General features: G+C 39.8%; 1 protein-coding gene across 1 annotated transcript in view; it reads left to right on the forward strand.

Annotated features, from left to right (window-relative positions):
• setd3 (SET domain containing 3, actin histidine methyltransferase) overlaps positions 1 to 10943 on the forward strand; it is a 50923-nt gene extending 39980 nt beyond the window's left edge. The window contains exons 12-13 of the mRNA XM_078276804.1: positions 3805 to 3965; positions 5100 to 10943. Of these exons, the coding sequence (XP_078132930.1) occupies positions 3805 to 3965; positions 5100 to 5591 (653 nt within the window). The 3' untranslated portion in view covers positions 5592 to 10943. The remainder of the gene's footprint in view (positions 1 to 3804; positions 3966 to 5099) is intronic.
• The last annotated feature ends 1176 nt before the right edge of the window (positions 10944 to 12119 follow it).

Genomic DNA, 12119 nt, shown 5'->3' on the forward strand with positions numbered 1-12119 from the left:
TGTCTCTGGCTACATATCTAAATATAGCAATACACTACAGAGCCCTCTTTCCAAGCGTCTCCCTCGCCATTAGGTCACGTGACAGCCCTATTAATAATTCATTTGGATTTATTGAAAGGTGTACTGTTTCTTGGTATATCGTCGTCATCACAGGAGAAACGTGATTTTTTATCTTTATCTATCTTTAAGTAAGACAAAGTAGGTTCATTGATTCCTAAGACTTGCCAGTCTTTTAATCCATGGCTTCTTGTTGATTTGTGGAGTATCATGCTGTTACCAATGTTGGTGTTGTCTCTTTTAGGGGTGCACCGATCCGATATTAAGATTGTATATCGCCCGATATTGATAAAATAGCTGGATCGGAAAAATGAACAGATCTACGGCCGATCCACTTTTTAATTTTTTCCTCCATCGCAGCACTGGGACCCTGGTTAACTGCTTACCCTTCTCACTCATGGTAGTAACTTTATAACACAACAATTAATAACCCACAACTAACTTTCTTTAAAAGGATAAAACACCATAGCGCATAACAATTTGTGACTTAAACAGTTTCTAACACTAATAATTTTACATTTACAAATGTAGCTACACCGCCAAATGGCATGTTGGGTAACATTATAGCTGCTAGCTAGCCAGGTAGCATAACAGTCTGTTAAGCTGGGAGAGGCTCTGGTAGCTACTGCACATTCAAGAACAGAGAAGAAAGTTAGAGGATGAAGAAAGACCGGAGATACACCAGAACAACGTATGCTCAAGAGAGGAGCCGTCTGTTGTTGCAAGGCTTTTTGTTTTAAAAAAATCTGACATAATTTAGCCACTGTTGTTGCCCGTCGCTCTAACGTTACTCGGCCGTGCTAACGTTACCGTGCTAACGTTATAGTGCTAACGTTAAAGACATGTCACTTCCAAGCATGCAGCAGAGCAACATTATGAACGCAATCCAGCTACGGTCCCGCTACAGACCGCTGAGAAAGACGGGTTCAGAGCAATGATTAAAACACTGGATGCTTTGGCTAGCTGAAATACGTCCGCCAACCTACTAACATTATTCAAACCGCGAAGGAGGCTGACAGCGGAGCTACGCTCAGTCGCCAACTACAACCACACTACAACCACACTACAACCACACTACAACCACACTACAACCACACTACAACCTAACTTACCTGTGGCCAAGGTAGTGTTTATACAACTAGCTTACAACTATTTTGTTTTGAAAGGGTTGTTTGTATGTGTATTCATTCGATTTGAGTTTATTTTACTACTTTGCAGTTTGCAGGAAAAAAATAGTTTAGATAGTTAGATTCTGTAACTGTTTCATGGATTTTCCTTCATATAACGTTATTGTATAATGTTGATGAGCCAAGCAAACCCTTCAGTAATCAAAGCATTAGTAAACATGATGACATTAAAATGTTTTTGGGATATTCTATGTACTCCTGACAGTAGAATAAGCCATTATAAACCTATACAAAGGCCCATTATTGTTATTTAAATTAATTTTAAGAAGTTTGATTACATTATATTTTCGATTTGAATGCACAATTGTTTTTTAAATAACAAATAAGAATTCAATACATTACATCTATGTTATTTTGTCTTAGTTAGGAAAGTAATGTTTATTTAGGAAAGTCTGGTGCCTTTAGTCTCTTCCACATGGTGGAAGGAAGGTATAAGGTGCAAAAGGTATACAGTTTATTATTAATTCAACAACAGTATCGGAATCGGTATCGACAGATACACAAAGCCCTGGCATCGGTATTGGTATCAGGACTGAAAAAGTCAGATCGGTGCATCCCTAGTCTCTTTGTGTGTGAAGTGATGTAACTCACAACAAACACCATACAATGGCATACTAAACATGTAGCAACATATTCATGTAGCCCATCCACTTAATGGGAAGAAGCTCGGCTAAAAGCCCTACACAAAACACAACTCCAACACCAAGCAACTAAATGAGCACATAGCAAAAACAGATGCACGGTGCACATGAGTATTATGTGGAGTTAGTGTTTTTTTTACTTCATACTAGCCGCACAAACGATATTTCATATGAGAAGGGGAAACTTCGCTGTTTCCAATGGTATAGGTCATCACTCTACAACAATAAAACACAGAGATAGCAGGCAAAGAATTAACTTCACTTTATACAGCCATAACATAACATTGTCTTACCTTTGCTGTTGTCTCTGTGTCACTTTGAAATAATTCCTGCCAGTCTACAGGTATTTTCCTTTCCGGGGCGAGGTGTCTAACTTGAAGCAGTGGAGTCTCATGACGGTGCTGAGTAAAAGGCTTCTTTCAGCCTACATTGTATATGCCCCCTTGTGGTTGGCTAATGGAGTTGTTGACATGTCCCCCTCGATTCTATTGGCTCTGACGTTTTGATAGAGGTGTCAATCATCCAAATTGGATTCCCGAGATATCAGCCTGAGCAAGTTAGAACCAAACTTCATTTCCTTTGTATGGCTTTTATTTGAATGGGAACGTGTATAGGTCTGGTTTATTTATTTTTTTCAAAACAAAGCAGGAAACACTGTATTTAAATGGAATAAATACAAACAGTGACAACAAAGTTTAAAAGTTTGGTACCTGAGAAATGTCAAATGTGCTCAAAATGGCACATTTGGAAAGTCCGCCTAAACATGCCTCTACTAAAACCTCTCTAACTTTGTTCTGCTTCACTTAATAAGCATCAATCCTTTCACAGGTAATTATTAGATGTTGTGCTATGGGTTTCTTTCTTTTGGGCTGCAACTGCATCATTCCAGAGAGATATTCACTCTAAAAATTTATATATTTTTATATTTTGTTAGGCATAAATTAAATCTTTCATTTATGCTGTGTTCCATCTTTATTGACTCTGACCCAGTAATACATATACCGATGATTACACCGCTACATAAATCTCATAAGTGTTGCCTTTATTATAGTCTCGCATTGCAAGACCTTCCTCCACAGTGCTGTGGAGGAGGATCAAGACAGCTAGCTAGACTATCTGTCCAATCTGAGTTTTCTGTTGCACGACTAAAACAACCATTGAAACTACACGTTCCACCTTCAATGGTTGTTTTAGTCGTGCAACAGAAAACTCCGATTGGACAGATAGTCTAGCTAGCTGTCTGGATTTACCCTGCAGAGATCTGAGGACCAGTTAACCATAGTCCTCACAAATCAACCAGAGGTTAGAATTACAACACAAAGAAAGTGGAAGGCTTATTTTAACGTTATTATCATACTAAGAACGTTAAAATAAGCCTTGTAACTGCAGAGATATACTCCATTCCTTTTCGAAATGTCACTTTCGAGCAGGGGCCTAAGCCAGAGGCTTAGGGCTTAAGAGGTTAATTGGATCTGTTTGAGTTGACTGCATGTTAGATAAGGGCTAATTATTTTGAGCTTATTTCAGACCGGTTCTGTTTGTCATTAGGACCATTTCAGATTGGGTCTATTTTGTTAAAAAGTAAAATATCTGCATGACAGTTTGGGTTTTTTTCTCATGGGTCTTTTTGGGATCAGTTCCAAAACTTTGGACCCATGAAGACATCTACTCTGACAGCAAACAAGTATGCGTCTAAAACCTTTTGTCTGTTTTTTTTAATGGGAAGAAAAAAACTAGCTGCCTTTCTGCAGGATATGTATTGACTAAAAGGTAATGGGTTCGTAAGACATGTCACAAGAGTCTTACAAACCCATTACCTTTTATAGTCAGTGGCCCTCACCTTCACTACTTTTCTCTAATGGCTTGCATTTGTGCTTTGGTTTCTTTTGAAGAGATGCTAATATTTAGTTTGATTTCAGAGGAACTGAAGGACTATCTGTTTGGAGATCGGGCCATCAATAAGATTTTCACCCTGGGCAAAAGTGAGTTCCCTGTCAGCTGGGAGAACGAGATCAAGTTGTGGACTTTCCTTGAGACTCGAGCTGCTCTGCTGCTCAAGACCTACAAGACCACCTCACAGGTCAGCCAGCTGCAATATAACTTCTGTTGAAAGTTGTCATAAACAGGGTGCTCAGGGGGTCAGTTTGGTTCAAACAAACTGGATTGTACGAATGGTTGTCCTTAACAAGTCTTAAGCAAAAAGTGTTTGCTGTTTACATCTTCTGAATGGCAGTGTTTCCCATACATATGTTCTACTTGGGCGCCCCCGCCCAGTTTGATAAAATCCAAATTACAGTTTTTTTCTCCAACCAACAATGTATTTTTATAGTGCACACAGACCAGAGGCCTCCAGCCTTTCCCCCCTGAAGTCCCCTGTGCATGAAAGCTCCAACGATTGACTTCAGGCTCAGAGGCTGGTAGTAGCACACTGCTTGTAGTGTTCTGGCTTCCTGTGGCATTAACTGTACTAATAAACCGTAAAAACACCACACCGCTGTGAAAGCGCCCCCAACGTCATCTGTTCACAAACTAAATGAACAAGAACTAACTTCAGATAGCCTTAGTGTAATATCATTTAACAGGAGTTAGGAGGAGATGTGCCGTGCGCACAGTATTGAGATTTATAATAACATGTTAACTTTCTGTATGGATCATAGTAGGCTATGTTTTTAATGTTAAATTGTTAATACATATAACATTTGGGCTCAGGGTAATCAGGTATTTTATCTGCTGAAGCATAACATTTATGACAAACCAACCAGATTTAATTGACACTTGCACATCATAAGCTACACTTCATCTGTATCATCTTCTAGTTGTTATTTTCTAAATGATCTGTTAGTGTTGTAGTCATTGTTTTCAATAAATAGCTAATAGGCCTTTGTTTGATTAGTTTATTACTGAACCCAGCCGTCACATCCTGCGCCACCCACCATCACAAGTAAATTCTCAAACTGTGGGAAACACTGAATGGCCACAATCAAAACGCATGATTGGTGGATTGACGATTCCGGAAATTGTAGAATGCAAGCTACCCCAAATCTGAAGTCAGAAAGGTGTCGAGTGAGCTTTTCGAAGATCTGAAAAAAGCACTTAGGAATTGAATGTGAACTAGAATTTGTCATTTTTAACCTACTTATGACCTTTTGTCGTGTTTCCCTCCCTCTTTCTTCGCTTTTCTCTACCTTTTAACTCCTGGCCTGGTCTCTTTTAGGAGGACCGCTCTATTCTGGAGAAACCTGATTTGTCTCTCCATTCTCGCATGGCAATCCAGCTCCACCTCGCCGAGAAACAGATCCTAGAGAAGGCGTCTGCCAGTGGACGGGCCAAACGTTTGCACTTTGAGAAGAAGCTGGAGGAGGGTGCTCCGTTGCCTGTATACGAGGAAAGCGATAGCGCTTTGCTGGAGAATACTGACGCAGATGCAAAGCTTCCTCTCATCTTACGCAAGCTGGAGGAGGTGGAAGAGGGCCAGGAGATCCAGGCGGAGGAGCACAGTCACCTCCTGAATGGGGAGAAGGCTGTGTATGTTATGGATATGGAGGCTAATGGAGAGCCAGTGCAGGAGGAGACTCAGGAGAAGGTCAGCAAAGATGCTAATTCAGCTTTGGACTCGATTAGGAGTTCAACCCAGAAGGGCCAAAGGGAAGTGGTCGATCTAAGTGCCAGTCGAACTGAAGATAATCCCAAAGAGAACAGTGAATAAATTGATTTCACTTACTGCCACAGCCGATTCTATTTATTTATTTTTGCGTCTCTTAAATGGCTCAGAAATATACAGTAGAAGCTGAAAAAATTTGAATTCAAAGTCGCAGAACTTTTGTCTGTTTTATCCAGCTGCTGAACTTGTTTTAAAATGCTGCCACAGTGTGTCCCTCACCATTCTGTGCAAAAGAGCTTTTGACTAAAATTAGCTTCTTTTTTATGTTTGAAACTTAGATTAACATTTAAACAGTCGGAGGCCTACAGCATAGAAAGAAAGCAAAGGGGGAACACCACGAACCGGTTCAAGCTAATTGTTAGGTTAAGAGAAAACAAAACCTAAATGGAGTTAGGTGAATGTTATTCCCACAAAGCCAAAAGTTGTCAAAATCTTGTGAATTGGTTGCTTTATTACTGCAGTTTGTCTCCATATATGTCCATTATGCTTTGAGTTGACAATCATGTTCTCTAGTGCATTTTGGGGTGTGCTACTGAGTTAAGAACAATAACTGCCCTCTATTCCCTTTTCTGGAAAAAAATAATTTCAAGCAAAACATAAAAGTATTGGCCTATAAAAACACTTTAAAATTAATGGTAACTGTTGGCCAAAATGGAATATGATTTTTGCTTTCTTTATGAAAATGTTTCTTTTTACCATCAAATTGTACTTTACTATCACATTTTATTAGTCATAATGTAGTTGCAGCCCTTATTAGGAAACAAATTTGTTTTATGGTGTGTTTTAAATCTTTATGACTGTACTAAGTTTACATTTCAGTGATTATCTGCGGATGTCACCAAAAGGGAGTGATGAGTGACCCCGTGATCACTAAGAAAGCCATACGCAGCACTCAATGAAACAGAAGATGATGACGGTTTAGTCGAGTTTTTGTCCGACTGCCTTAAAATGAGGTAATTTCAACATGACACTTTTTGTATGAACAACACGGAAGCACTGGCCGTAGGTTCTTACTCTCTTTAGTTTGTGTTAGCTGTAGGGGGAGGGCCTCAATAACTGTTAACTTTTACTGATTCAAAAATTCAAACATCATAACCTGAAATGTCCATTAACTCTCCCATTAGATTGTGTAGCTACTTTGTGCTTCAACTCTACTACAGTTATGCAGGGACATCGTTTTTAGTGGTACTGCATGTGGCACAAAAGCAATACATGTTTGATGCAGTTACAAAATAATCTCAAATCAAGGTCCATCCACTATTGTTTGGAGCTTTTGACCACATTTCACGGTATCATCACATAACCTAATTATGGAACTTGGTTCAGGTGATAACAAGTGGTTGTATATAGGGCTGTCCCCTAAATCTAGAGTCCACTAGCATTTAGTCAAATCACTGCACTTTATTTTAGCAGCCTCATTGTTAACAGAGCAACGCAGTATAACCTCGTGGCAAGCTGTAAACTTTTACAGAGTTTTGTCTCGAAGTGACCTTAAAGTAGCCTGGAAATCCAGACCCAAATCCGAAAGATTAAGGGTCTGGCATGAGTAATGAAAATGGCCCAACTCGAGGGGCAACACCAAGCATGCATTTGAAAATCTCACTGCACGCAATTGGATAACACTACAACCAATCACAACCACCAATGGGTTTTCACTACGCTTAGCTACCAGCGGAGCTAACTGGTAGATTAAACTCTTGCCGTATCCGGTCGGCAAAACAGCAAAAACGTCCTTCTTGCAAAGGAACGATTGGAGCGCCGTCTTCTGTTCCACTTTTAGATAAAAAGCCAAGTCTAACTCGTTCATTGTAGCGGCCAAAGCCGTTTCAAACAACTGGTGTTGCCAGTGAGATAGCCATCTTGCTATGTTTACTTGGACGTCACAGCGCTGTCGTCATCTGTTAAGCTCTCCTCTATATCAGATACATCGATGTGATTGGTGCAGCTCGGCTACAAGGGCATAGTTAATGAGCATCATTACTGGATGGCAGAGTGACTCGCTGAGCAAATTCAAATTGTGAATGATTGATTCCAATTGATTTCCAAGGTAACCTTAAAGGGTAATTTCGTTTTTTTTTTTTTTTACAACCTGGAACCTATTTTCCTATGTTTTTGTGTGGGTAAGTGACTGATGGCAGCAACAATCTTTGAAATTGGTCCAGTATTAACCGTGAACGCTGTAACCGGCAGCCACAGACCAGGCTGCAATGTAACCCTATGGGGCAAATGCATATTGTCAATTTGGTCCACTGAAAGTGCTTTTGTGCCACTGAAAGGCTTACATTATTATTCTAAGTATCTGACAACATTATGGAAAGGATCCCTTCAGAGATAGACCTTTAAAACCTCTTTAAGACCTTTCTGTTTAACCAGAAACCGCTCTGAGGTCGCTAGCGCTAAACCCACCAGACTCCATTTAAAAAAACAATACTTTTAGCGTGTTTAGAGACAATATATTTTCACATTTAAATCGGTAAATTATGTGTTTATTTCAATCAAAACTAAAGTTGGGATGTTGGAAAAGTGGAAAGACGACCCAAAACGGCTTTTCATTTATTTTTATTTTCTGTTGACATTGAATGTAGTGTATTTTGCGATGCTTAAATTACTGTTTGTTTACATGCAGTCTGGTGGATTTAGCGAACTCAATTTTGCAGATATTTTTGTTAAAAAAAGGATCTTTACCAGAAATGTCGACCTCCTTAGAAATCCTTTCATAATGTCATCAGACACTTAGAATATTAATCTGAGCCTGTCAGTGGCAAAACGAGCACTTTTGTGAAGGTAAATACAAGCTGGACAATTGCCCTATTAACTTACATTATAGCTTGTTTCTCCGCTGCCAACTGCAGCGACCTAGCTTAATACTGGACCAATGTCAAAAAATGTTGTTCCCATCAGTCACTTAGACATAAAAACATGGAGGAGCTGCAGATTCAGCTGATAATTCTCTGATAATTCTCCTCACTACCAGATACAGCTTTCACATTAATCATTGTTTTTTGTTTTCATATTGTCATTTTATACGCAACCCGTTCTCATCCCAACTCGTCACATTCTGAGCCTCGCCCCTTTTCATAACTATTGAACCGTAGACTCTTGTGTGAGGTATTATTGAACTCAGCAGAGAGTTCCTTTTTCAATTCTGCTGGTTTTCCCTGCCCCCTTTGCTCTCTAGGAGGAGTTTGTTAAAGTACAACAAGTGGAAATGGCCAAAAATGCACTCATTTGACATGGTTAATTCAACAATGACAAATTGCCTTGTTGACATTACTGATGATCAACAAAGGCATTACTGGTAAAAGGCGGTACTGGTAAAACATGAGACCAGTCCCTCCAGGATTTCGCGATGTCGCGATCACAACAATTTACGCGATTCAACCAATCACCGTGAATTTGGTATGGCTCGCAATTTTGACCAATCACCGCAACTTTTCCGCAAATTTGACCAATAACCGGAGTTTCCCGTGACTTCAACCAATCCCAGCAGTCCCACGTGCCAGACTTTGTATCAGTATGTGACACTGAGAGCCACTGACGAAGGTTGACAGGTTGAGGTAATACACGGACGTCGCCAAATTAATTTCCTTGTTTCTGATATGAAGACGAGACGTGTGTGACTCGAACATCTCACATTTGCCAACAAGACGTAAAGCGAAAGACCGTGAAGAACATTTCAGACCGTCCTGCCGACCTGTAAACATTTTAACATCAATGTACGCTGTAACGATTTCTCACTCTAAAGTCACTGAAAGCTGCTGCTGTTTACATCCTGTCGGCTCTCTGCAGCGGGCGGGGCTGCTGCTCAGTTCCCTCCACAACTGACGCGAGCACTCACACAAACACACACACAAACAACACACACGGTGGATGGAGGAAAAACCGGAGATGAGACGAACAGGATGACCTAAATTGAGGACGGCTACGTCCAATAAGTCCTTTATTAAACCATATGAATGTGTGTCCCAGCCCAGGATAGGAAATGAACTAACAATGTAAAGATCAACAAGCCACTGACACATATGTTCAAATTTGATTCATTCAATAAATTATTATTTTTTGTCTTAAATCCACCAGCCATCTTCATATTATACCAACATTTGCAGCATCCTGAGCCTTTTTGGTAAGGTTACTAGGAAATCTCAGCCCAGAGTAGTTTTATTCTCCCCAAAACAAGTTTCCTTTTTATTTTTAAAGAACTATAGAACTATACTACCACTTTTTTTTGCAATTTTCACTGGCTCTCGCAACTTCATTGCAACAAAAATACAAAAGACAAAGCTCCCGCAAAATCAGGCATTTTGGGCCACAACAATCTAAAAAAAAAAGGCTGCAAAATCCTGGAGGGACTGATGAGACTCAGGTTGACTAGAATTTTAGTGTAGGACTGTACTGTAACTGGGCAGAGGTAATAGGTATGTGTATTTGAAAAAAAACATCATTAGTAATGTTGAGTGTATATATAATAAAGATATGACTCTGGCAGGCCTTAGTCGTATAGGGGAAAAGTAGTAACGTCTTTTTACATTGGATGTCCTCAATCTTTTTCCAGATGTCCACTGGCTTTATAACTTTGACCCCTTTACCAGTCCTCTTCCCAATCAGGGTCAGAGTTAGGGGACTGCTGGAGAAAGATCAAGAAAGTCATTCACATCTAACACCATCTCTGAACAGAGACGGAGGTTACCATCTCCCCCATATACAACCACCTGGTATCAAGTGATCAAATTGCCATATTTATTGTAGGTCACATGATGAAATCTGAACCAACTCTAGGAAAACTGAGCTATTTACCGATGTAGACCATGAGATGTGGTTGAAAGCCCCAGAAAACGTTAGTAAGTGTACCTTTATGCTGCATTTCCACTGCACGGTACAGCATACCTCTACTCAACTCCACTCCCTCTTTTTTGGTTTTCCATTAGCAAAAGTTGTGGATAGTACCTCCTATGTCCTTCACTAACTAATTGTCCTTAACCTCGATGGTAAACGTCATGAGGTCAAGGAAAGATTTGACGGACAATTCATGAGGAATTAGTAAAAGACAACTGCGGTGCTCAGAGAATCTCAGAGACTGCACTTGCACACAGCTACATAATTATGCAATGGCGGATGTTATATACGTGGTGAAGCTACACCCCCGAAGGTGGACTACAAAAAGCGCATTTGGATACTTCGCCCTGTACGTTTTCACCGTGTTGTTTAATGCAGGCTCTATAAATGTGGACAACCCGGTGGAAAATATTACTTCATCACAATTTTATTTCCCATCTTAATCTGCATTCATAATGTCTGTTCATGTGAAGCACTCGCATGTAATTTTGTTATTGTAAAGCACTGGGCTGTAGGCTATTTCTTGTATGAAAGGTGTTATGCAATTAAAGTTTATTGTCATTATTGGTTGCTTACACTCGCCCTCCTGCCCACACATTTATCTACATGAATACCGATTAGTGCATTTGTATGAAAATAATTATTAAATGTATGAACGATAAGCATAAGGTGTTAGGCCTACAAAAACTGTAAACATCACAGAGCAGAGCTGTCTGCTGATTTTTTTAATAAGCTAAAAGGTACTGAAATAACTGAAAGCAGCCTCTCTTATTCAAGTAAATAGTTAAAGAAAACACTTCAAATCTGCACATCACTACAATTCATCATTTTAAAAAGTAACGGCCTACAGTGACTGCAGAGGGGGCGTGAAAATAACTTATTTGGGCTGGTGGGTGCGGGTGGATGATTTAATTGAATTCATTCGGATGCCTTCTCACACAATAATTATACTTTCACAAATGGTCAAAAATGATTCAGTCGTGTCTGTAGTGTTCAACCAAACATAAATATTGAAATAAGCCACTGAGGGGCGAACAGGTGAACTTGTTTCGGATGCTGCTCTGATGATAAAATTAAACCAATGTCCGGTGCGCCGTGTAACTTTGCATTCAGAGATCGGTTTATTGACAGTTCTGTATACACAAGCTCACTGTAATGTTCCACTACGAGTCCGAGATGAGAGTAAAGTTCTTGCATTAAGAAATTGGTTTATTAAACCACTCAAAATATTGCCATAAAGTACATTATCATTATTATCATTAGATGTGTAGCAATGTCTCATAATAAAATGTTCGGCCGGTGCTACTGCGCACCTTAACATTTTGATTATGAATGGGCAAATGGTTATACATTGCTTTAAATGACGCTGCCATGGGAGGGCATTATCTCCTTTCCTTTCATAAAGGATGGTCCAGTGTGTCTTATGCTAGTGGAGATAACAGAGAGGATAATTAAAGCACTTTTTCTTACCACTTAGAGAATTCAAACAGCTCTTATCATGGCTGCCACATTACTTTTACGTCATTTCAGTCTGTTAGGAATCTTCCCAGGCAAAAAGTACTAATCCACCGCAGCCAAGGTACTTTTTTTGTTACCCCCTCGGTGGAGATTCCAAGCAAGCTGAGCCGATACTAGAAGGTGGAGGGTAAATCACAGCAGACCACTGACAGGGAATTGTCACTAGCACGATACGGAATGGAACATCCTGCACCAACCCGCCATTTTAAAATAGTGAAGATA

This window comes from Sander vitreus, chromosome 20 (assembly GCF_031162955.1).
Source record: "Sander vitreus isolate 19-12246 chromosome 20, sanVit1, whole genome shotgun sequence".
In the NCBI taxonomy this organism is placed as follows: Eukaryota; Metazoa; Chordata; class Actinopteri; order Perciformes; family Percidae; genus Sander; species Sander vitreus.